The sequence below is a fragment of the Macrobrachium nipponense genome, chromosome 21, assembly GCF_015104395.2.
Source record: "Macrobrachium nipponense isolate FS-2020 chromosome 21, ASM1510439v2, whole genome shotgun sequence".
NCBI classification, from domain to species: domain Eukaryota; kingdom Metazoa; phylum Arthropoda; class Malacostraca; order Decapoda; family Palaemonidae; genus Macrobrachium; species Macrobrachium nipponense.
The window spans coordinates 24,484,751-24,512,256 of NC_087212.1; the positions used below are offsets into that span (position 1 = coordinate 24,484,751).

Consider the following 27,506-nt stretch of genomic DNA (forward strand, 5'->3'; position numbering starts at 1 on the left):
TCGGAAACTATTTTCCTCCTAGCGCCAGTTCGCCCTGCGTCCTCGGCGAACGCGTCCTTGTCTTCCCTTTTAGAAGACTTAATGGGAAGGAAATCGTCCTTACGCCTCGAAGATGGTTGTTCAGTAGCATCCCAAGACTTCACCAGTACTGCCAACTTGGACTGCATTTCCCGTAAGAAATGCTTCGTACTATCCTCCTGCATGGTAGACGACGAAGGATGAGGATTACGAGCTGGACTGCGACCTAACGGAGAGCGATCCTGTACTCTACCCGACGGAGAAATACGAGGGGAGGATACATAAGAAGATGGAGGCGATTCTCCCATGGAAATACCATGCCGAGACGGACGTATATCACCAGTGCATCCTGCGTCCTCTCTAGTACGAAAAATCCTTTTCCTCTTTGAATCGGATTGCGGTCCCCGTCTTCCGAGGATGACAACACCTCAGGACTACTCCAAGCCTCACTGTCTTGCGCCTGTCTCTCGAGAGCCGTTGACGTCCTGAACGTCCTCTTGAGTGGGCGAGACACCACTGCATACCGACGTTCTCGCTCGGAAGTCGAACCTTCCGAGGACGCACACTTCCCAGTTACGCCTTTTCTGCGGCGAACTGCAACAGCCTGGGAACTTGCAACAGGACTGTTCGAAGGGACGCCTGACCGTGACAAAACCTCTCTCGCCTCCCTTCGACTGTCGACATGCCTTCTCCCTTGGGTCTGGGAGCTTGACAGAGGTCTAGGTCTAGGAGCACGAGAGAGACGATCAGACGCCCCCTCCACTACACTTTCACTGACATCGAAAGCACTAACTTTATCTGTGAGTCGCTGTATCTGGTCGCCCATGGACGCAAGGGCAGCGAACACTTTTACAATATTTGTATCGTTCGTCTCCTCCGATACAGCAGCGGGCGCAGGAGATACCTGGGGAGAAGGAACTACCAATTCTACATTAGAAGGAGCTGGAGAGGAAATACAGTCACTCCTTTTACTCGAAGAATATGACTTCTCACTACGAGAAACAGATCTCCTTACACGATCTTTCTCAAGTCTCTCAACATAATTTCATAAAGACCTTCCATTCCTTCTCTGATAAATTCTCACATTCAATGCATCTATTCTCCCAAGTACACACATTCTCCCTACACTTCTTACAAACGGTATGAGGGTCGACCGAAGCTTTCGGCAATCTTACCTTACACCCCTCTTTTACACACACTCTAAACATACTTCCAGAGTCAGACATCTTAAAGAACAATCCAAAGCGAATGCCAAGCTAACGTTTCCGAGTACAATACCAAAATCCAAGATCAGTCAGCAACGAGAATGAAAATTCTAGCAGGGAACCACCAACAATGTTGCCGGTTCGGCTGGCAGAGAAAATCTGGCCCAATTGGGAACGGTTCCTAGCGCTAGCGCCACGGTAACGGGGTGGTGGTTGCCTGAACTACTAATAGGTTACTAGCGATTGCCGCGAGTTTTGAAAATTTCTGCCAGGTGGAACAGAGAATATAGCTATATATATACCTGCCAGGTAAGTGTCATACATTAAAACAATGTTTACACTACTAATGACTAGAAATTATCGAGCATCAGTAACATGATGAAACTCGACCACAAATAATAGGGGAGAAAATGTATTTTAACCCTAAAACGCCGAAGCAGTATTTTAAAAATCGTCTCCCGTATGCCGGTGGCGTTCGAGATAAATATTGGGATATATGACAGGGCAAAAAAAAATTTCATATATAATTGTATACAAATCGCGCTGTGAGCAAAACCGTTAAAGCTAACGAGTTATTTTTTTTTGTAATGTACACTAAATTGTGATCATTTTGGTATATAACATATAGTAAAACGATCAAGGCAACACAGAAAATATTATCACAAAATGATGCATGAATTCGTAACGCGTGGACGTAAAAAAAAGCTGTTTTCAAAAATTCACCATAAATCGAAATATTGTGCTAGAGACTTCTCGTTTGTTGCAAAATGAAGGTAATTTATTGAACATTACTAGACTGTAAGTGTTGTAGCTTACAATTGCAGTTTTTTACCATTTCAGTCGAGTTAAAGTTGACCAAAGGATGAATTTTTTCTATTTATTGTTATTTATATAAAAATATTTCAAAACTGATACAAGCTACAACCATAGGTTGATTTTAGTTGTATTCTACATGAAATTGCGTACATTTTCATATATGAAACTTTATGTAACGGCTAATTTAAAATGGTACAAACATTACAACAATCGGACGAAAAAATTTATGATTTTTTCAAAAGTTACCGCGGACGTAAGGAAAAAGTTTACGTATTTCATAAATTCACCATAAATCAAAATATTGTGCTAGAGACTTCCAATTTGTTGCTAAATATAGGTAAATGATTGAATGTTACTAGAATGTAATAGTTTTAGCTTACAATTACCTTTTTCAACCATTTCGGTCGAGTCAAAGTTGACCAAAGGTTGAAATTTTGGCACTAATCATTATTTATATAAAATATTTCAAAACTGATAAAAGCTACAACCATAGGTTGTTTTTAGTTGTATTCTACATAAAATTGTGCACATTTTCATATATAAAACTTTATGCAATGGCTAATTTAAAATGGTGTACACAGTACAACAATCGGACGAAAAAATTTCTGATTTTTTTCGGAAGTTACCGCGCGGACGTAAGGAAAATGTTTTTTTTTTTTTTTCATAAATTCACCATAAATCGAATATTGTGCTAGAGACTTCCAATTTGTTGCAAAATAAAGGTAAATGATTGAATATTACTAGAATGTAAGAGTTTTAGCTTACAATTGCAATTTTTTACCATTTTGGTCGAGACAAAGTTGACCGAAGGTTGATATTTTGGCACTTATCGTTATTTATATGAAAATATTTCAATATTGTGCTAGAGACTTCCAATTTGTTGCAAAATGAAGGTAAATGATTGAATATTACTAGAATATAAGAGTTTTAGCTTACAATTGCGTTTTTCGACCATTTTGGTAGAGTCAAAGTTGACCAAAGGTTGAAATTTTGGGACGTTATTATTTATATAAAAATATTTAAAAACTGATAAAAGCTACAACCTTGAGTTGTTTTTAGTTGTATTCTACATGAAATTGCACACATTTTCATATATAATACTCCATGTAACGGCATATATAAAATGGTGCAAAAATTATGTCAAAGTGACGAAATAATTTACGAGATGTGTTGCTGATACATTTTAGGGCAAGATGAAAGAAATTTGCGCTTGCGCGCCTGGGTAACAATTGTAAACAAAACAACACCTTGATCCGTGAGCTCCCAGCATCCCCCAAGGCGCGTGATTCCAAAGTTTTCGCATAGTAGGCCTATAACTATTTTTCCGCGAATTAAAAAAAAAAAATTTTTTCATACGTCCAATCGGCACCCAACAGACAATTTATATCGACGTTTAATACGTCCAATCGGCGTTAAAGGGTTAATAAAATATACTCGCCATGAAAGAACAAATTTGACTGTTGTTTTCACGCCGCTAACAGATAAATACGTAAATATCGTATTATTATGATATAGGATGAAAACGAACATATATAATCAGTTTTTTACACAAAATAACATGCTCCCAAAACTATCTATTAACAACAAAAAATAGAGTTCATAACAAGATTTACATATTTCGTCATATTTAAACTTAAAAGCACTCAATATAACAAAAAATAACCTGTTTATCGTCAATAGAAGCAAGAAATCCCTTTGAATCAAGTTAAGTAGGGCAAAATAACCCTGCCTCTGCCCTCAGCTGATTTTTTCAATGCAAAACATGGATCACTTTGTTAGTATTTTATAATACTTCTATACGTAGTAATATGAGACTACATACACTATTATTGGATACAGTGAAGTAAAGCATAACTTTTAAAATGAACCAAGGAATAGATGCATATTCGATATGTTTGTATTTTAGGAAGGTCTCTTGGTGCTTCGGCAAGTACCGAAATATGTACCGCTAACCAGACAACAGCGCCATCTATTAACGAATAAAATATCCAAGTGTAGTTCACTTATTTACATAAATTTTCAACTTAAAAACTCTTCATATGAAGAAAAATAACCTTGTCACATAGGAATAGAGTTTCTAAAGATTAATTTACTCTAAACAGATGCAAGAAAATCGCTCTGAACTGAGTTAAATAAAGTGAAATAATCTTACCTCTGCCCTCAGCTGAATTTTCCAAAGCAAAACATAGATTGCTTTGTCTGTATTTTATAATATTACTACATGTAGTAATATGAGACTACATACACTATTATTGGATATAGTGAAGTAAAGCATAACTTTTTAAAAGAGCCAAGGAATAGATGCATATTCATTAGTTTGTATTTTAGGATGGTCTCTTGGTGCTTCGGCAAGTACTGAAATATGTACTATGTACTGATAACCAGACAATAGCGCCATCTATTAACGAAAAAAATAACCAAGTCTAGTTCACTTATTTACATAAATTTTCAAGTTAAAAACTTCATATAAAGAACAATAACCTTATCACAAATGAATAGTTTCTATAGATCAATTTACGCTAAATAGAAGCAAGAAAATTGCTATAAACTCTATGGAATGTAAAACCCAGTTATGAATATATTTAATAAGCACCGTAAAACTGAAATGCTGCTAACTGATGGCGACGGTAACCGCGGGCTGCCTGTACCTATATTATATATTATTAATCCTATGCATGCTAACACCTCAAACTAGGTGTTGATGACGACAGAATGCGCATATGGAGTGAGGATTAACGTTTACCAAAATGATCCTTAGGCAAATGCTCTAACGGCCCTTACGCGAGATTCAGGCCGTGAAAAGGGCAAAGTAGGTGTTGGAGGGCACAGAACCCCATCATCCCGAGAACCGACCCAGTTCCCTGGCAGCGGACACTACCAACTGTTGCAGGGCAGTCCTAGGCTTGGGCTTCATATAAACGAGGGCACCTACACCTTACTTCTAACAGAGGAATGTGAAACAGAGCACACACTATGGAGGGATTCGGAACATTCCTGTCACAAACTCAGTTCAACTTGTATTAGAACTAAAAATTGGTTTAATGTTACATTCTAACTTCTCGATACGCTTTTCTTGAACCGAATGGGGAGCAGAAGGCAGAACTCTAGTAAGGAAGTCAATACTAGCACTACCAAAATGCCTAGTCTGAGTAAGGATAGCTGCAGATGAAGGGACACTAAGTGGCATAGAACTACAGGTTTAAGTCTTGACCTAACCAAATTACTTTTGCAATCTATCAGTTTTCCTTCTTTCCTATACCTAACATATTCTGGCATAAATTTCCCGGGACAATTCCTTACATTCTTCACATCTAGTTCCAAGATCGCACTCTGTACCCTTGCAACTAGTGCAAATCGAATGTTGATCTACTTCAAATTCCAACACCCTCCTTACACCAAAATCATTCCAACATAGCCTGATGTTATTGGTTTTGCTTCCAGGATATATAGCCTAAGAAAATGAAATTACAATACCGTAAACAGGTGTAAAACAGCCAAACTTCATAGAATACCAACAATTGCCTAACCGCAGTGGCGGCAAGAATTCTGACAAGAGCTAAAACATTTGAAACACACCTGGTGGAAAACAGGTAAACTAGATAGTCATCAGGGCAGCCATTTGATTTTTTGTTTGAAAGCCAACTCGCCTAATCAGCGCGGAGATATAACTAACTTTAACAGTAGGTAGAATTCATCAAAAATAAAATGCTTTACCACATTTAATACCTATTCAAAATGAAAAGATCTTGTAAAGTATCAGAGAACTAATAGAAAATTGATCAAAGATCATTCTAACACATTAAAAAATGGACAAATATTTTAATAAATTTGTATTTTTCATAACTAACAAACCTGAGGTCTTAACAATAGGATAATCTAGTGCGCCAGTTGGACTGGTTAAAACAATCAAAGATTGTATAGCAAGGAATCTGTAAGATCTGGCAACTCCTGCGCATACAATGGGTGAGCGTACTTGCTCACAAAGAAGATATCACTTCTGAAGCTGTTTACTGAGACCACCAGATGACAAAATACAATTCTCAGAGCTTGGTCTGAGGAATTGTTCTTAAAGGAAAATTAAAAATTGGACCAAGGTTGAATAGGTTGAATAAAAAAACATTTGATTGATAACTGAAGACCAATACAACCGGGACTTTAGCTATACTGCTGCAAAATAGCTATACTGCTGCATAAGGCAACTAAAAGCAATAACCCCTCCTAGGTAATTTTTATAATAAAATTAAATTTGTTGAATACTTATCAAACAATTATACAGCTGTAGGTTTCTAACATGGCAGAGAACCGTGTAGTGAACCTATGGCTGTATAATTGTTCGGTAAGACATGGCAATAAAAGTACAAAATTCTGACTCAGTGGAAGGTAGACCACAGATTAGATGGAAGAACTATATTCCTACACAGGGTGATGAAATATGTATGCTATGTCATGCTAAATTATCACACAGATCATATCTCAAAAACTGTATCTAAACATACCATATTCAGTGAAGGTCATTTGCTGTGCAATTGCTCCTTTTCTAATGGAATGAGCAGCCATCAAAAGGGTTCCACCTTCAGTTATGAGTGAACCCCCTAAAATGTAGAAGGCCCAATAGAGTGGCGTTACCTGCTGGATGATAAGTTACATTTATTATGATGTCTTAACATTACCAATAAGAATTTTTTTTTAATATAACTCTCTACATCAAGCTCCATACGGCACTCAGAAAAAAATATTAAAGAACTTATATCATATCAAGTAAAATCCATAAATCTATTTTCATTAGTTTTAAGGTTTTGTAATTACAAAACCTTAAAGAAATGCTATCTGCCTAATGTGAAAAATTAAACCAAGCTCAAATTAAAAAATACATCATGGTAAAGGTAAACTGGTGCTGATCATTCACTGGATGAAGTTTTTTCTCTTCTTTTACATTATGCTTCATTTTAAACCTATTAATTCTGTTTCACTTCCAGAGCCAAGTGGTTACTAAGTTACAGGAAGAAAGGTCTAAGATGTTTTCCCTAAGTGCCAAGGATGAAGGCAACTGCCAGAAATTCCCTACTGAATGGCTGTAACTAATTCCTAGTTGAGAAACTAAGCAGATAAATCAACTCTGATTATCAAATGAAATTTTGATCAGACAAAGAAAATGTACCCTGACACTTTAAATCAATTCGCTCTAAGGTTCAATGAGTTGTCCTTTATTTACTGTCACAACACTGAAAATGCTAATGATATGGTTGTCTTTTGTACTATCACCATTTTCTTTATTTATCACTCACGGAATTCTGAAAGACTATCATGAAATTTTATGGCACAAAAGTGAAATTCTGAACCACATGCACAAAATGAGACAACTATATAAAAAACATTTTTAAACTGAGGAAAAGTACCCCATCTCAATCATCAAACATAATTAAACATAGCACATAATTTCAAATAAAAATATATGACTTTCAGTAAATTACTGTAGTAATTAAACATTCTAATCCATAAGTTTAAATGCTGATAATTTTACACCCAATTATACGAGGATATAAAATACATTATCAGATATAAAAGATACTAAGTCTACATCCACAATATAAAACCATTCCAGTTGTAGACATTGTTAGGTCTGGTATCACATACCATATACGTACATCTATGTAGTCATAAGAAATAAATAAAATCACTTGACATACCTCTGCTGGTTCCAAAAGCGCTGATATACCATGTTGGAAAGAGAGACCCGCGCCAACACAAAATATCATGGCTCCTGATATCAGCGAAGATACATATCTCATAGTGGTGTAACCATAAGGATGAATGAGGTCTGCTTGCTAGAAAGATAAGGAACTAAATGTCAAAATAATTTACATTAATGCATGCAATCAAATTACATTTAAATAAAACAATGTTGAACAGCAGCATTTTTCATATCCTTAATTAACACATGACATACCAGATGGGGAAAAGCACTAATTAAAGTATATGACTCTAAGGTCTATCATCTTGAAAATGATAAAATGACTATACAGTGGTCCCCCAGTATTTGCGGGGGATGTGTACCACACACACACCCCCCCCCCCACAAATAGTTAGAATCCACGAATAGTTTGAACCCTATAAAAAACACTGAAAACAATCTATTTCGGTAGGTAAAACTCAAGAGAAACCCACTTAAAATTTCTATACCTGTTTTTTTAAGTTTTATCACAAAAAGTGCATTTTATGATTAAACTGATAAAAAAGCCAGGAATTTCTGGATATTTATCATAGAAAAATACTATGAATAGGCAAATTTCCGGTAAATAATGTCCAGAGAGAAATCCGCGAATTCACGAGTCCGCGAAATATGGGGGCCTACTGTATCATTACCTATTCTTGTCAGATACGTTAGTATTCTTGTCACATATGTTATTAACACAATATACAGAGTCCCAGCTTAACAGCAGAGGTTCCGTTCGGGGGTGTGCTGATAAGCGAAAACCGCCATTAACCAAAACTCAGTGATTTATGGCGCCATAATGGCGCTTATGGCGCTGGTAACCAGTTATGGTGCCATAAGTACCCTTATGGCGCCAATAGCCGGAACTCGTCCCATTATGGCGCCATAAATTTATGATTTTATGGAGCTAGACAAGCCTCATAAAACCAGATCGCCAATAATCGGGGACTGCCTATACAGGCATTCCCCGGTTATCGGCGGTTCCGTTCTCTGACCCCTTCTCCTCTGCCAATAGGTATATCAAACTGTAATTTACTCCCCCGCCCTCCTTTCTCGAAGTGGATAAAAACACTGGGAATCGCTATTTCTTTTATTAATCTTATTAATATTCGTGTTCTCCGGACTTGCAGATTTTTCTGTGGAACATATTCCCCATTATTCACAGGAAATTCTCCTATTCTTAGTATTTTTCTATGAGAAACATCCGCAAATTCTTTTTTTTTTTTTTTTTTATCATAAAATGCACTTTTTGTGACAACTATTTAAAAACCCAAGTATAAACATTTTTAGCAGATTTTTCTTGAGTTTTAACTAACAAAATAGGCACTTTTAAGCATTTTTATACGGGTTCCAACTATCCGCGGGTTCTAACTATTCGCAGGGGGTCTGGTACGCATCCCCCTGCGAATATGGGGGAACCACTGTATTTGAAAATATTTTTATAATGTAATAAGGTTTTGTTTATACTTACCCAGTAATTATATAGCTATAGTTTCCAACGTATTCCAACGTACAGCAGCCTAATTCAAATTTTGCGGGTAGCGCTTCGATTGTTCAGTGTAGACATACAGTGGCGTCCCCAAACTGCTTAGCAAAGCACTTCATTGTGTTTCATGTATAATGTCCATCAGAGGGAAGGCAGGTGGGCTCTGATCATATAATTACTGGGTAAGTACAGTGGGCCCCCAGTATTCGTGTTCTCCGGATTAGCGGACTCACGGATTTACAGATTTCTCTCTGGATCATATCTACCCATTATTTGCGGGGAATTCAACTATTCGCGGGTTTTTCCAACAATAAATAATCACTAATTAGTGTACCTATTTTGATGTTATTTTCATGACTAAATACATTTTTATGATACAAAAATGATTTACTAATTTTCAAATATTAATATTGAGCAATACTGTATTAGCAAGTTTAATAAGATTAAATGATATCACATAATAACAATAATATTTCTCTCTTTCTCTTACAGAGATGTGTTTTTTGCATGATAAATAAACAATTTACTAATTTTTAAATATTAATATTAATGTAAAGAGCAATCAATTCATTAAAGAAAATACTACAGTGAATTAGTAAGATTTTAGTTTATAAATCTAAAAAATTATGTAAGGATGAAGGGAATCCCAGTCTTCACGCATCTTTCTTTCGAACTTCAGGTCCAAGCTGAGGTCCAATAGCTGTTAAATATCAAGTAATGTGACAGGAGGGGAGGGAGTGTTTTTCTCTCTCTTTATTGAGATGAGAGATTTTTATGGTACACATGTATAATATGTTTATTAATATTTTCAAATGATGATAATAATAATAATAATAATAATAATAATAATAACAATAATAATAATAATAATAATAATAATAATTGAAAAAGAAACCCACTTTGTAACTTGTTTACTTCTAAGCTGGAATTACGGCCGTTGAATCTTGAACAAGGTGGTTAGGCAGTAACTACCATGGGGCAGGCTAGCCTGCCCGGATGTAAACACTCCACTTTGCCTTTCAGCCCAGGTTCAGATTGAGGGGTGGCATGAGGTGGGCATCTTTGTTAAAAGACCTCAGGTTTGTATAGTTAGGAAAAATACAATTTTCGACATTGTTATTTGTTACGATACGTAATACAGACCTTTCGGTCCTTTAACAATAGGAAGACTCACTGATTGGTGGGAGGAATCTGAGTGAGCCTCTAGAACTGACTGGAGTTCTGCGCACCTAGGCTACTCCTCCTGGTCATAAGAGCAAGGAGGAGTGCCCTGCTGCCTCTGACAACTTGATCAAATTATAGGAGCTGCGTGATCAAGAGTCAGACTTCTGGCCCTTTTCGAAATGAGTGAGGGATCGTGACTCATCCAAAAAAGGGCTGTGAAGAATATTGGCGTCGGAGACATTAATGTGAAGTTCTGGGAAGGGTTTGCATTATTGTCAGTCTCCTTCCTCCTCTTGCTAGAGGAAGGAGCGAAATTGCTTCTATGTTTCTGATAAGAAACATAAAAAGGATGCTTATGTATAGGCTTACCGCATCAATCGTCCGACCAGCCAGTGTGAGTTCGAATCCTATCCTCAACCCGAAGGAGAGGAATGGAGAGAAGAGGCGTGGAAGGGGGAGAGCCAGTCACTCTCACATCCTTCTTACCTCTACAACTGCACACCATGGACGAGATGCAACTTGTCATGTCGAGGAGCTGGGTAAGCAAACACATCTTGCAAGCATCCACCACTGGTCCAGGGAAATGAGGTTCCAAGGACCTGTGGGCAGTCCCGGAGGGAAAGAAGGATATAGTCGCGATGACCTATCCATACTGGTCTATCCGTCTGCAGCGAAGTGTCTCACGGTCTCGTATCCCACTGCAGTGAAGTCTCTCGCGGTCTTGTACCCCACTGCGGTGAAGTCTCTACGTCTCCGCGGTGGATAGGACACCGACACTCCATGGTGGGTGTTGATGGTTATGGGTACCAGAACACGCTAATAGGACGAAGTAATGATTGATCTGGAACAACCGAACTAAGTCCACAGCGTAGCTCGTGATGGTCTTGGACGCTTCGACACCTGCCGACTGACTGCGTTCAGTTGTGTGAGGCAAGCTGTCCAAGCATCCGAGGCGTAGTCACGTGACCCTCGCCTTTTGAAGGGTTATGCCAAGAGACCATACAAATCGTCTATCTGTTGCCACCGATGCCGGAAGGCGAGATGATGATTCTCTCAAGGCATGTCCCCAACAGGCGAAAGTCAATTGCCTTCTAGAGACCGAGGTCCCTGATGTTAAGACAGAAGTTCTCATAGTAGTTGAATCTCAGCTAAGGAGAAACAACACTATGTGCCGTTGAAGACGAAGGTGGTAGGTGAATGCAGACCTACGTCTTCACAGTCAAATCGAGAGAAGTAACTCTCAAGATTCTGAACTTAGAAAAGTCCCACCGATGACACCAACCCGCGAAGACGGTTTAATCCCTGTGATTTACAAAGGACTGAAAACGCTAAACCGCTACTTCATTGCTGTTCAGTGAGAAGTCGGAGTTGCAATGAAAGCAGAGCTCTTTTCAGTAATGAAAACACAGGGATCTACTGCCTGAAGAACCGCTTCTCATGGGTTGAATCATCATCATCTTCTTCCCAGGTTATCCAGGGAGGACATCTATATACTTGGAAGTAGAGCTGGCAGGGCTGGGAACAGGCGATGTCTTCCGTTATACATCTACAATTCGGGGTGAACAATGAACAATTGCACACCTACAAATACGAGATATATTTAGAAGAAAAACTCATGTTTGAAGAAATCATTCTGCATTATCGCAGCTGCAGGTGTGATGCAGCGGGAGACTAGCCTACAGACTTCTGTTACTGTGCGGTAAACAGAAAGATGATAGCGAGTCTATTGAGATATCTCTGTCTGAAAATTCTCGCAATGTCCAAGGCGATGCAGTAGAGATGGTCATTCACGTATGCGAGAATTCCAGCCAACCAGAGACCTAAGTCTGTGATTGCCGGGCAGAGATTCGGTTCGGTAGTCAATCATTGTAGAGGAGAGAGACATAATCCGACCGTGCTATCTCGGAGAGCCAACTGGTACTGGGCTGCGGCAGGCAGCCCAATACCGCTAGCTCTCACTCACTTGTCGTCCTGAGTTGCCAGGTAATCCATTCCAAGAAGGAATGCGTTCGGTTAAAACCATCGAGCGCAAAAAAATATGCTCGAGCATTTACATTTAATCGAAACGGATTTCAGTGAATGCAAACGCTGAGGTGGTGGTGTTGTAACAATACCATAAGTAGTATCTCAAAATCGAAACTGGTAACTCCTGGGAGGTTTGCAGGGCAGTCCCAAGTTGGAGTTCAATTACAAAGATACTATTTGTCTCGGTCACAACCTGTAGAGTTAACTACGGTATGTGCCTACACCTCCGACAATTCAACTGATAACGGAAGCAGGTCGTGAGGGCAATATGCGTAGTATATTTGTAGGTTCCTGTACATAGACCTCCCTCCTAAATTCTCTTCCATTCGAGGAACAAGAATAAGGACTGAAAGCCAACACCCTTCATTCTCTAATGAAGAGAGTGAAGGAGAAGTTTTCCCCGAAGGAAGACTTCTATGGTGATAACAGGATACCAAAGACGATAGTTCAAGCCAAACTGGATGTTTCCACCCGTTCTTCTCTATCCCAGGGTTGGCCGCCTACTGAGGCAACGGACAGTCAGGTCCATCCAGGCTGAGCCCTTCCCGAGATATTCTTCCTTCAGCAGCAGTGCTTTCTCGAACGCTAGAAATTCCGGGAATTCGAGCATTCGGCGAGATAGCCAATTATCGTAGCAACAATTATCTGGGATTCTCGTCTCGCCCACTCTGGACCGTGGTTTCGCCAAAGTGTTTGCAGATCGTAGAAGACCAGAACATTCGGAGAGTGCTAGAAATTCTGAAGAACTCTAAGCACTCGGCGAAACCCCCACCGAATTCATCAGACGATCATCGGGTGGTAGTCCTCCCGATTCCCATAGAAATTGAGGATGGGGCAAGATCCTTCCTCAACGACGGGGACTTAGGGTCCGGTAGGACCCAAAGGTCTCCCCCAAGAACGTAGTCCCCAACGTGGAATCCTACGGAGAACGCTCTGCAGTATCCCTCCGAGAGTCTGGTAAGCGTCATTCGTCCTCGCCAGCCCCCCACAATCTCCTCCAACCACTTGAGCGAGGATCTGTTGGTCCCAAGACCGAACCAGCCTCGTGGCCAGACCGTAAGAAGTGCATTCCTCACGGTCACTCCTGTTCGCCTCGTTTCTCCCAGTGAGGAGGTTGAAGGGACAGGTGAGGGAGACCTGATGTTCCTACCCTGCCTACTAGCAGAACCAGTAGGCTGGGAGGACTGCAGGCGATCACCAACCCACGGTAGCGAACAAGCTGCAGGTCTGGACCAGCGGCTTCTTGTGGAGAAACGCTGGACCAAGGAACGGAGCGTTGGTCTCTTATGTCACGGGAGCGGTTATGAGAGCTCTTCCCCTGCCTACCAGCAGAGCAGGTAGGCTGGGAGGAGTGTAGGCGATCATCAACCACGGTGACGATTGAGCAGCCAGTCTGGACCAGCAGTCTTCTTGCGGAGAAACGCTGGACTAAGAACGGAGCATCAGCCTCTTCAGGAGAGCTGCTGGCGATCGGGCTGCACTGGTCGAGCGGCTAGACTGAGAGCAGCGGTGACGGTCCCGAGCGTCAGAAGAGCTGCTGCTGGTCCCCCTATCCGTCCGGTCCCGGCGGGAGCGGCGGTCAGGGGACTGGCAGAGTCCGCTGTCGCGGTGGGAGCGCGAGGGGCGCGCCCCTCGCCATCACTCCTGATCGCCCCACCCTTCCCAGTGTAGCCTGAGGAAGTTGAAGGGATAGGAGAGGTAGGCCTGACGCTCCCCCCCCCACCCCTACTGGCAGAACCGGCGTGCTTGGGGGGGCTGCAGATGTTCGCCAACCCGCGGTGGCGATCGATCTGCAGGCCTGGTCGAGCAGCTCTCCTGGGGAGAGCGGCTGGACCGAGAACTGCGGTGACGGTCCCGAGCGTCAGAAGAGCTGCTGCTGGTCCCCCTCTCCACCCGGTCCCAGTGGGAGCGGCAGTTAGGGGACCGGCAGAGTCCGCTGTCTCGGTGGGAGCGAGGTCTGTCCTCACGGCGCATCACGCCGCCTGGACAGCCGAGGCTGGTCCAGGCGACCGAGGTGGACCGCTTCCTCGCCTCAGCCCGCAGCTGGTCTGGGACCGTCGCGTCAACCCTGGGTACCGGCGACTTGCCACAAGAGCGATCACTGGCCTGGTGGGAGTCACCTGGGCGACTACCACCAGTCTTCCGCTCTGTGCCTGGATCCTGGCGCCGAGCAAACTTGGTTACCTGGGTCTTGGCTGCACGGTCACCCGCAGGTGACCGTACACTCGGTACCTCTCGTGAATGAGAGGCCGAAAAGGTACCTGGCGTCAAGGCGGAACCTCTGGCGCCAGGAGAGGAGGCCGGTACCCCTCTGGTCCCCGTCATCTTCTTCCTTGCGGAAGGAGAGACAGGCCCCGTTCCCGAAGGAACAGGAGGACCAGCGGAAGCCCCAACTGTGGTGGGACAGACCCTTAGAGGTCTCTGAGCGAGACTTCTTGGGGGGGAGGCGGCTACCTTCTTCTTCGGCTGGGTGGCCTCAGAAGTCGAAGGGGAAGAGGCAGCAGAAGACGACTGCGACACCTTCCTCTTCTTCCTAGACTTCCTCTTTCGCCAGTTCCTCAGGACAACCGACAAGTCCTCCATTCAGGACGGAGTTGGGGCAGTTGCCGAAGCAACACGGCCCAACTGCACCTGTCCGGAGGGACCTGCAGGAGTAGCAGTGGAGAGAACGCTTCCTCGAGGAGGGCTACGAAACTCCTACCTGACTGGTGAAGCGCCTGCCACCCCCAAGACTGGTCCGCCTCCACCAGTCTCTGCGTGCACGGACCAGCGGGAACGTCACGTCAACCCTGGGCACCGGACGATCGCTGCGAGTGATCGCCGGTCTGGCGAGAGTCTCCCGAGCGACTCCTACCATCTTCCGCTCCGTGCCTGGGTCCTGACACGGGGAGCGAACTTCGCAGTCTGGACCCTGGCTGCACGGTCACCCGTACATAACCATACATTCGGTAACGCTCGCAAGCGGGCAGCCGAGACGGTTCCCGGTCCATGAAGATATGAAGATCTTGAGGAGGAGGATGATGACACTTGATGAGCTCTCTTCCTCTTCGGTTTCTCCTTCTGCCAGACTTCCACCATCAGGAGTAGAAAACCTCACAGGGCAGCGCGACAGCTTTGTTCAGTGACATAATTCCCGGGAGTAGTGGTAATGAAAATGATTATCAGCAGGGGGATCAGTACACACACTCGAGGATCGGTACGCAACATGCTACGAGTCAAGGTACAATTCCAAGGTTAGGATCCAATACGAAGAGCATCCAACCAGTACTGCTGAAAAAACAATCACCACTAGTCTGTAAAATAAGGAATAAATGATTAAAGTAATGAGGATACTCCTCACACATCCAAGGGCGCCGCCCTCCGAAGTGAGAGGAGATCCCCCAACATCAGCACACCGCACGCCCATCCTTCTACCTTCTTCCGATAGTAAGTGAAAGGAAGTAGGAGAAGAGAAATTACCATAACAACAAACATGGACAAACCTTTGCAGTTCCCTTGGTAATTCCCAAGCGTAAGCATAATTTCCGGATGAATACATGTCCCGCTACAGGATCAATACCACTTACATTAAATACATGTCTCATCCTCACGATAAATACATATCTCATCCTCATGCAGGTCTGAGCCAGTATTAAAGGGCGAAAGAATGTAAATAATATGTTGGCATACTTTAGCCGCCGGCTCTTAACACAAGTAGAGGGGTGGTTACAAAGGCTATCACAAAAAGTGGGTTTGTATATTAATTGAAAAACCAAGGACAAACCTTTGTTTAGTATTTATATCAAACACCGTATATGCATACAGTGGGGCCTCGCTTACTCGCGGATCAGCAATCACAGATTCAGTTAATCACGGGTTTTTCCTTGGACCACTTCTCAGTCTATATCACTGGTATGAATCCGTGGTAGGCTGAGCCTCGTCTGGTTCTGATAACCAACAAATGCATGAACAGATTCACAATATGATATTAACTGACAATAAAGGTAATAAAACCATTCTCACCTTATTATTGGCAAATCTTCATAATATATAGCCTATTCATGGAATAATCCCACATTATTGACATCAACTTGTAATTGAGCGGCCAGCAGAAATGTAAACATTGAGTTACACTTAACAGCACCTTTGTCATTCTTATCCTTTTAGAAATGTTAATAGTAGTAGCGTAATTACAGTAGTAATAACATTTAGGAAAACATTAATTTTCAATTCGAACTTCATTATTGTTTTGGTATAATGTAATCAACTTCTCTGAACACTGCAGTCATACAAACGATAATTGTCATAGATTATGCGATCGGCGACGAAGCGTAAACGTAATAAAACCATTTTTACCTTATGTATTATTGTAATAATTATATTCATAATAAAATGCATATCTTATATATTATTGGCATATCTTCATAATAAAAAGTTTCTTCAAGGAATAATTCCTTGGGGAATGCATTTTTCAAAAGACAAAAATACACTTTACATGTTTACAGCATGCAATAATTACTTTTCTGGGCTCAGCTCGTGTCGCTGCGCGAAATATCCTTTAATCTATTATTTCTAGTATGGTACTCTAAGCAGTACAGTAACTATTTTTTTTATCATAAATGTATATTCATTCACGAAAAAAATACGTATGACCACCATGATGTCACCAAACCTAGTCTCGTTCGTACATACTATCTTTACACAATATGATAGTGGTTACACTGTTCTACAAACTACCGATGTAATTTTACGTAAGTATCCTCTAAATTCTGTCATAAATCACTTTACTTACTTTTTTTGTGGAGCCCAAATACTACGTACATCCCTGAAATTTAACGAAATCGCGAATTTTATCATAGAGCAAGATTCACTAATTACTGTTTTCTTTTTCTTAGAGCTAGATTCACTAATTACTGTGTTTTCTTCTTCTTTTCATAAGTAAATGCATTTTTAGGATACTCATTTACAAATTTTCAAATACTATGAATGTAAATAGCAAAATCTCTCTCTCTCTCTTTTATCACTTGCAGAGAAAACTATAATACTGATCTATTATTATCATAATAAAAGAACAAAATGGTCTTTTATTCTTTCTGTGATTTACGAAACTGCTTCAATACAACTTTTATAGTTGACTCAATGATTATCACATTATAACAGTATACAAGAGAATATCTTATCAATATCCATGTTTCATTTCTTATCACCATAAAAATATTTAAAATACAAATTTCATTGTTATTCTCAAGCTAAGCTAGTAACAGTACGCTCGTCCTAATATGCTCTCTCAAGCTATTCAACAGTTACTCTCATCCCAAGCTGCTGCTCTCTCTCTCTCTCTCTCTCTCTCTCTCTCTCTCTCTCTCTCTCTCTCTCTCTCTCTCTCTCTCTCTCTCAATGAAATATGAATTACTGAAACTATTATATACAAAGTTAAAAATAATAATAATTCCATTAATAAATTTGTTTCTTTTAGCAACTAAATTGTTTTCCAAAATAATTCTTTCGGTAGTAAACGTCCATCAGCTGATTCTAAACGTAACCAAAAGACAAAACTAGATTTTTATTGATGTATTTTGCTGTTTATATATTAATATTATAGTTGGGTGCTGTAATCTTTACAGTAAATCATGTTTTTTTTATCATAAATATGTTCATTCACAAAAATAGATATACTATGTACTTTTAGCTTGGTGCAGCAGCCAAATCATGAAAATAGAAAGGCATTGTTAGGTAATATACTTTTGTTTGCTGATCTGATGAAGGGGAAATTGAAGATAGGAAAGAATAACTTTGAAACTGTCTTGAATTTAGTTTAAGGTGATAGTTGAAGACATATTTGGTGCTTGAACTAAAGTAGGCAGTTATAAACATTGAAATAGTGGTCTTGGGTGGGTTAATTATTAAAGTAGGCAGTCTAAGCAATTCTTAGGGGGGTACCAGGATAACACGGGTATTTACTTATCACGGGGGGTTCTGGGGCCTATCCCCCGCAATTATCGAGGCCCTACTGTAATTATTTAAATACAAAAAAATAAACCAAAAGGATCCCACCGGGAAAAAAGATTAACGACCAGTCAGCCGGAGCTCACAAACACACATCTTCCTCGGAAGACGGCCAAAAGTAAAGTGGAGTGTTTACATCCGGGCAGGCTAGCCTGCCCCACGGTAGTTACTGCCTAACCACCTTGTTCAAGATTCAACGGCCGTAATTCCAGCTACGCAGAAAGTATATTCCTATTGTTAAAGGACCGAAAGGTTTGTATTACGTATCGGAACAAATAAACAATGGAGTTTCTGCAAGATCTTTTGACTCTTTCGTCAAGATCTTTTGACTCAACGTCTTTTACTCGGAAGAGTAAAGGACGTGAGTCGAAAGATCTTGCAGAAACTCTATTGTTTATTTTTCCTTCTTTCCTTCGTGGCTTATACCTTTATATATATATATGACAATTTGTCTAAAATTGCATTTTTCCTAACTATACAAACCTGAGGTCCTTTTACAATAGGAAGGTACTAGCGGCAGCTGGATAGGTCGTAAGCTTTCGAACAAGGGGTTCGGTAGTTAACTGCTTGTCCGACAGGCGCGCGTGCGCGACTGGGAGGTAAACAAATCACTTTTGCTTTTGGCCCAAGCAAAAACTGCAGAGTGAGGGGTGGCATGAGGTGGGGCTATGTGTAAAAGGACCTCAGGTTTGTATAGTTAGGAAAAATGCAATTTTAGACAAATTGTCATTTGTTCCGACACGGCATACAAACCTTCGGTCCTTTTACAATAGGAAGACTCACTTCTTGGTGGGAGGAATCTGAGTCTTTTGTGAACAGACTGGTGTTCGCCCAACCTTGGGAAGTCTCCCTGGTCGTAAGAGCGAGGGTGGGAGGGATCCAAGCCTCTGTCCAATTGATCGGGGTGTGCACCGCAGGATCAATGGTCAACTCTGGACCGAGTACTAAGAGAGAGGCAAGCGTATATCTTCGTACCAGCAATGTAAGAACTTGTTCCTGTACAGGAGCAAATATAAAGTCATGGGTTTTGACTCTTGTAGGCATCACTTCCCCCCCCCCCCCCCTTGTAGGAGGAAGTGTGGATATTCTGCTCCTATCCCTAGTGAAAAGGGATAGGATGGGGCTCTGTCATATAGCTCACCTGCATCTCGTCCTCATCCAGCGTAGTGACGACCGTGGCCCTCTGCCCACAGGTAGAGGGGGAGGAAAAGATGGGGAAGAGGGAGCCAGTCACTCACTCAATCACACAATCCATCCACACAGTCACACCAGGACTCGATGCTGTTTCAGCCTGCGAGGGTCTGGGTTAGCTACACAACTTGTTGAGCAGCCACCACGGTCCCAAGGAAAATGTATCCAAGGACCTGTGGGCAATATCCCGAAGGTAGAAGGAGGTGAAGGTAGTCTGGTTTAGACAGACACCTGCCTTCAGGACCTGCGCCACGGAGAAGTTCTTACGAAAACGCCAACGAGGGGCAATATTCTGACTTCGTGAGGCTCTCGACGGGACGTACGGATGTCGTCACTACCATCAGCCTCATACGACCCTCCTGATGACCCACGCAGCCAGAATGAAAGTGTGTTCTTGGAATACTTCTTTCTTGGTTACCCCCGGTGCTAACGAAGAGGCGTCGACAACTCAGGCCTGAGGGTGTCGAGTTTTCTTCAGATAGCGCCGTAGCGCCCTCACAGGACAAAGCAGCATCTCATCCGCATCATTATCGGTGAAGTCCCTAAATTAGGGAGGGAATCGTGAAAGACTCGAACCTGTCGTCAGGGATCGACGGTTTCTGAGTCTTCGCAACGAAGTTCGGGACGAAATCGAGCGTCACAGATCCCCATCCCCTGGAGTGTCGTACATCATAGGAAAGACCATGAAGTTCCCCTACTCTCTTCGCCGATGCCAGGGCCAGCAAGAAGAGGGTCTTGAGGGTCAGATCCCTGTCTGACGACTCTCGGAGTGGCTCGAAGGGTCTTCGAGTCAAACTCCTAAGGACGAGAGTCACATCCCACGCAGGGGGCCTGAGTTCCCTGGGTGGGCAAGACCTTTCGAAGCTCCTCATAAGCAAGGAGATCTCGAACGAGTTCGAGATGTCAAATCCCCTCAGTTTCAGACGCGCCAGGGCGGCTCTGTATCCTTTGACTGTGGGACTGAGAGGAGCTTCTCCCGGCGAAGAAAACACGAGGAAACAAATCCGCTACCTGCTGAAGAGTGGCTCTGAGAGGAGATAGACCCCGTCTACGACACCACCACAAGAAGAACGGCCCACTTCCCTTGGTACACAGCTGCAGAGGACTGACGGACGTTTCCCAGCCATCTCTGTTGCTGCGCTACGAGAAATGCCTCTCGTTCGCAAGAAATGGTGGATAACAGCCAGCCGTGACGTCGTAGGGACTGGACTGCTTGGTGGTACCGCTCGACGTGTGGCTGGGCGAGAAGGTTGTGCCAAGGGGGAATCTCTCTCGGTTCTCCGCGAGAAGAGCCAGCAGGTCCGGATACCAAATGGCCTGTGGCCCATTTGGGGAGCCACCAGGATCATCCTGAGAATTCGGGGTGACCAGTGCTCGACTGATCACTTGCGAATCAGGCTGAACGGGGGAAAGGCATAGGCAAAGAGGTTGTCCCACGGGTGTTGAAGAGCGTCCTCTGCAGCTGCCCATGGGTCCGGCACGGCTGAGAAGGAAACCTGAAGTTTTCTGTTGTGCGGGTGGCGAACAGATCCACGACTGGTCGCCCCACAGGTCGAAGAGCCTTTCCGCCACGTCCTGGTGCAGACCATTCGGTCCCTATCACCTGATCCCGACAACTGAGCGTGTCTGCTACTACATTCCTCTTCCCTGGAATGTAGCGTGCCGACAGCTCTTATTGAGTGTGCCTCGCCCACTCGTGCACCTGCCGAGTCAACTGGTACAACGGGAGAGACACTAGGCCCCCCTGTTTGTTTGACGTAGGCACTACCGTGGGTGTTGTCGCACATCAACACCACTGAGTGTCCCATCAAGCGGTCCTGGAACTCTTGGAGAGCGAGAAACGCTGCCTTGAGTTCCAGTACATTGAAGTGAAGGTGCTTGTCGTTCTCGTCCCACACTCCTGAAGTCAGCAACTCCTCCAGGTGTGCGCCCCATACCCTCAGTCGATGGGTCTGTGAACAGCTGCATGTCCGGGGGGGGAGTGCGTAGAGGCACTCCTCTTAAGAGGTTCCTGTCGTCCAGCCACCAGGCTAAGGTCCTGCCTCACCTCCTGTGTCAGTGACAACTGGAAAGCTTGGGGGATCCGTTCGCCTGTGACCAACTCTCCTTTAGTCTCCACTGGAGAGTACCGCAGGTGAAGACGCCCGTGAGGGACTAACTTCTCGAGTGACGACAGGTGTCGATCACGACTTGCCATCGCTGAGCTACCTGTTTCCTGCCGAGACAGGAACTGGTTGGCTGCCTCCTGAATCTGCTGATCCGCGAGTCTGCGGGGAAGACTCGCCCTGCTACCGTGTCGATCAGCATACCCAGGTACTTCATCCTCTGCTTGGGCTGGAGATCGGACTTCTCGAAGTTCACAACGATCCCCAGATCGTGACAGAACTCGAGTAGTCGATCCCTGTCCTGTAGCAACTGCGAGCGGGAGCTCGCCAGGACCTAACCAATCGTCGAGATACCTCATCAGACGTTATACCCGTGCGAATGGGGCCCAAGCAGACACCGAGTGAAACACTCGCGTGAACACCTGTGGGGCGGTTGAGAGACCGAAACAAAGTGCCCTGAATTGGTACACCGTCCCCATCGAGGATGAAGCGGAGGTACTTTCTGGAGGACTGATGAATGGGTATTTGGAAATACGCATCCTTCAAGTCCACTGAAAGCATGAAATCGTTCTCCCTGATGGAGTCGAGCACGAAGTGCCGTCTCCATCGTGAACCGGGTCTGGCGAACAAACCGATTCAGGGGAGAGAGATCTATCACCGGGCGCCCAGCCTCCCGTGATACTTTTTCCACCAGGACGAGTCGACTGTAAAAGCCCGGTGACTGATCCGTGACGATTTCTACAGCTCTCTTGCTCAGCATGGTCTTGATCTCCTGTCTCAATGCTACGTCCTTCGATGACCCTGGAACGTACGATGCTGTTGGACCGGGTTGGAGGTGAGGGGTGGCCGAGATTCGAAGGGTAATAGATATCCCTCCCGAAGGACATCTACAATCCAGGTCTCGTGCCGTAGCGCTGCCAAGTTGCCCAATGGCTGGCCAGGCACCCCCTCCCCCCCACTTCCGGCAGCAGGTGAGGGGGCAACGCCGTCCCTAGCGTTTCCCCCCTTTCTTCGACTTCTTCCCAGAGCTCCTCGGGAGAAGGAGGGCTGGGAGGAGGGCTGGTTACGGCTCCCTTTGCAGAAGTCGAAGAAGACAGAGTCTTTCCCCGGGGCTTCGACGCGGCTACCGTCTTAGCCACCGTGGAAGCGCTAGCCGAGCTCTTTGGCTTGGCCGCAAGTCCCGAGGCTGCCCAGAAGCCTTCGAAACTGCCTGTTGAACCAGACGGTCACTGTCGTCAGTGCGCCGTCTGTCCACCGCAGCGTCCACCATCTCTCCTGGGAAGAGAGACGTGGAACTCCGTAAAGGTCCGTTGCGGAGTCCCAATGCCGCTTCACGCCCAGCCGCCCTGGAAACTCGAGTAAGGACAGCGTACTACGTCGGACAACCAGGTTGGCCCACAGGTTCACCGTCTGGTGGGCAAGGAAGGAGATGGCTCTTCCCCTAGACTGGCAAGTCTCCTAAAAGGCCGAGTCATCTTCGGGAGAAATTCCCCTGGGGTTCTTGGCTGCGACCTTAGATACTGTGAGGGACCACAGATCTATCCAGGAGACGGCCTGGAAAGCTGCCATGGCAGTGGATTCCAGGCCGAGTGCCTCTTGCTGCGAGAACCATAGGTTCTCGGACAGGAGCTGCTGCAGAGACACACCCGGCGTTAGCCTGGCTAACTCCGGGTTCACCTGTTTGGGCGGCATCGGGTCCTCAGATGGCACGTAAAAACGCCGCTGTCGCAGCAGAGGAGGTGGAAGCAGCTTGCTCGACCTGCCAGACTTGAGAGAACCTTCTTTGCCCGGAGACAAGAGATTCTACCTGGTCCAGCACTGAGTCGACCAGCTCAGAACGCGGCAAACCCACCGTCGGTCTGGGTTTCCCTCTTCGGGCCCCAGAACGACTCGAGCCGGGACGTGGGCTCGGATGGTGGGAGCGGCGATCCTCCCCGAGGGTCGTTGTGCTGATGAATCAGCGCAATTACCTCGGCAAAGTTCCTCTGAATCTCAGGAGTGACTGCATCCTGCGGAGTTAGGACCATCCAGTCCCTCGACAGGAGCAGCTCCCGAGACCCATCCCCCTCGGGGGGGGGGGGGTGGGGGGGGGGGGGGGGAAAGGAACAGCGACAGACTCTCGGTCTCCTCCAGCCACTTGTGCATACGACCTGGCCGGTTCCGAGAACCGTGCCTGGTACGTAGGACGTCGTGGGGTGGGATCCTGAGGGGCACACCCCTCACGATCACTCCTCAATACCTCGTCCCTCCCGGTGTAACCCGAGAGGTTGAAGGTATGGGAGAGGCAGACCTGTTACCACTCCCTCCTCGCTCGCTGGCAGAACCAGTGGGCTTGGAGGACTGCAGGCGATCGTCAACCCGCGGTGGCGATCGAGCTGCAGGCCTGGTCGAGCCGTCTCGCTGTGGAGAACGGCTGGACTGAGGACAGCGGCCCCGCGCTCGTGTGTCAGAAGAGCTGGTGCTGGTCGCCGTACCCGATCGTTCTCTGTGAGAGTGACGGTCAGGCGACCGGCGAGCTCCACTGTCACGGTGAGACCGGTGGCGGATATCCTCACGGCGCGTCACGTCGCTGGTACCAGCCGTGGCTGGTCCGCGGCGAACGGGGGGACCTCTTCCCAGCCTCAGCCCGTGGCCGGTCGTGGACAGTCACGTCAGCCCGGGTAGCCAGCTGATCGCCGCGAGAGCGAGAGATGGTCTGGTGAGAGTCGCGTGAGCGGCTGTCACCAGTCTTCCGCTCCGTGCCGTGAACCTGACGCTGAGCTGACTCAGAGTCTGGTTCCTAGCTGCACGGTCGCTGGTAGGCGACCGTACACTCGGTACTCTCGCAAACGAGAGGCCGAGACGGATCTGTTGCCGTGGTCGAACCACTAACAGCAGACGAGGAAGTGCCGGTGTTAGCGGCACTCCTCTGGTCACCCCGTAGTCTTCTCCTTGCGGAAGAAGAGACGGGTCCTGCCCCCGAAGGAGCAGGGTGACCAGCGGAAGAACCCCCCCCCGTCTCACCGGAGCGAGACGGGCCCTTAGAAGCTCCCGAAGGAGACTTCTTATGGGGAGGAGGCGACCTCTTCTTCTTAGGCGGGGAGCCTTAGAAGAAGAAGGGGAAGAGGCGGCAGACGACGACGACGACGAAGAAGACGATGAAGACGACGACGACACCTTCCTCCTCTTCTTCTTCTTCTTCGTCAGCTTCCTCAGGACCGATGTCAGATCTGTCTCCAGGGCGGAGCCGGGGCTGCTGTTGCCGAAGCAACAGGGCCGGACGCACCTGTCCAACAGATCGGCATCGGGAGCAGCGGCGCCACGAAACAGAACAACGTCAGCAGGTGCAGGCATCACAGGAACAGCAGAGGAGACGGCAGGAACAGATACAGGAACGGCAGCAGTGTCGGCACATCACGTCCCGTGAACAGCGGCTGGGCAGGTACGGCAGGTACGGCAGGCTGTACAGGTAGACCAGGTGGACGGACCAGCGGCACAGACATCCTAGGTACTGGTGGGAGGTCCAGGGGCGAGCTCTTCGGGCACACGAAGTCCGGTCGAGGCAGCACGGCCAACCCAGGCGGCGGCATCACACTCCCCCGTGGTACGGCGACTGGCCCCTGCACGATGTAGTTGGTGAACAGAGACCGCGTGCGGGGTGTACACCAGGTGAGGAGGTGAAGCATAGCCAGGAGTTGAAAGGGTCGTGGTAGTGGTCGTCACCGTAGCATGCGTGACCACCACAGAGCCAGCGAGATGATAGAGCAGCCCCTGGACACTCGGCACGCCCTGCAGACCCAACGATACTCACACCTGTCCGAGGTCGTCCTTCGCGGCAACAGCACCTGAGAAGCAAAGGTCGGGTGATTAGCAGGATCCTCTACCCGTCCTTGCGATGTAGACGAACGGATAGAGGACCCAGAGTACAACTCAACATCGGGGTATCTCGCGCCCTCCTCCACACTCGACAGATCGGGTGAGGAGAAGGACCTAGAAACCCCCCCCGAAGGGGAAGGCGCCAAACGTGGGAGCTGAGCGGGCGGCAGGAAAGAAGACGAAGTGTCCGTTACCAAAGGAGTCGCGGGAGAGCTTTCCGACGACTCCTTTGCAGGCCTTCGCTTCTTCCTACCTTCGTACAAGCCCCACTGCGCCTCCGACCAAGACATACACACTTCACAGGGCTCGGCTCGGGTACATTCCCAGCCCCGACACCGAGCGCACAAAATATGTGGATCAATTTCAGGAAACGAGCGGAACTTACCGCATTTACGCCCTTCGGTACCCGGGCACAATCTCCGGAGGGTAGCGGGGCGTGGAGACTCCATAATTGATCAAGCAATTCACAATTGAAGTAATAAAGAGGAAATGATTGTACTTACAATGATAACTCATACACAAACACAACCATATACTCAGGGAAAGCAAACGACGAGAAGCGGGCAGAGAGCGTCGAACACACACGTCCACTCGCTGTGAGGCCGAAAGCAAAAGTGATTTGTTTACCTCCCAGTCGCGCGCGCGCGCCTGTCGGACAAGCAGTTAACTACCGAACCCTTGTTCGAAAAGCTTACAACCTATCCAGCTGCCGCTAGTACCTTCCTATTGTAAAAGGACCGAAGGTTTGTATGCCGTGTCGGAACAAATATACAGTTAGCGCCCCTCGTGATTTCGACACCCTACGTTGCAATATGAAAAAAACATAATCCTGAAAAAATATGCTTAAAACTTTATGTGAACACTCACCAATTAATCTTTTAGTATTTGCAAGGTAGTCCTTTCCTCTTGATAACTTCTGTGACCCTATTTGGTACACTATCAATGAGGTTACGGCAGATTTGGGGGTCAAGGGCAGCCCAGCACTCCTTCAAGGCCTCCTCAAGTTTTTGGCACTGTTGACGTGTCCTTGTTCCGAAGTTGGGCTTTTATTATGGCCCAAAGATTTCAATGGGTGATAAGTCAGGGGAGTTGCCAGCCAGTCATTTATGTATTTAACATCACAGTCCCCAACCACTGCTTAATAATTTTTGCAGTGTGGCAAGGGGCACCGTCTTGTTGCAGGATATCAGTGCCAGTCTTCTCAAAAGCATCGGGCAAGTACAAGTTCAGGATCTCGTAATACACGTTGGCATTCACAGTTTGTCCCTTTGGTAAAACAACAAGATCAGCAACACCACCGTACCCAAATGCACCCCAGACCATCAAAGAAGCGGGGTACTTGACCGTCTTAGCAGTGGCTTTGGGGTGATAAGGATCGCCACCCTTCTTGACCCAGACCTTTTGCCCTGCGGGGTCAGAAATGTAAAATGTAGCCTCGTCTGTGAAAAGGATCTTTCGTACCCTCTCTAGCGGCCACTCCTAACCTCTTACAAAAAGCAACCTCTTTTTTTGCCTTCTTTGTTTCTCTGTGACGAGTGGTTTCTTCTTTGCTTTCACTTTCTTAAATCCTAAATCTCCACTTATACGTCTGAAGTGTCCTAACACTCGTTTCACCAAGCACTTTTGGGTAATTTTTCCTTCAACTGTTTTAGCTGTTAACATGGGATTAGCTTCAAGTTTGTTTTTAATGAAACGTAAGGCACGCGGGGACTGCTTCTTGGGAACACCGCCACCATGTTTATGTACTGGAATTTCCTTCTCCCCACCGGCTTTGTATTTGGCAATAATATTAAGCACTGTACGCTTCTGAAAATTCACTTGAGCACTTATTTCACTTGAACTAAGGCCTACCTTATACACTCAATGATTCTTATAATGTTATCACGACTAGTATGGCCCCAGGCATGGTTACAAAAAAATAACTCGGGTGAAATAGCGATCTC

General features: G+C 45.5%; 1 protein-coding gene across 1 annotated transcript in view; it reads right to left on the minus strand.

The window, feature by feature from the left end:
* Positions 1-27,506, minus strand: part of LOC135197850 (proton-coupled zinc antiporter SLC30A9, mitochondrial-like) — a gene marked incomplete in the record, with an annotated part of 249,988 nt that overhangs the window by 105,378 nt on the left and 117,104 nt on the right. Inside the window, 2 exon segments of the mRNA XM_064225031.1 lie at positions 6,536-6,668; positions 7,727-7,864. Of these exon segments, the coding sequence (XP_064081101.1) occupies positions 6,536-6,668; positions 7,727-7,864 (271 nt within the window).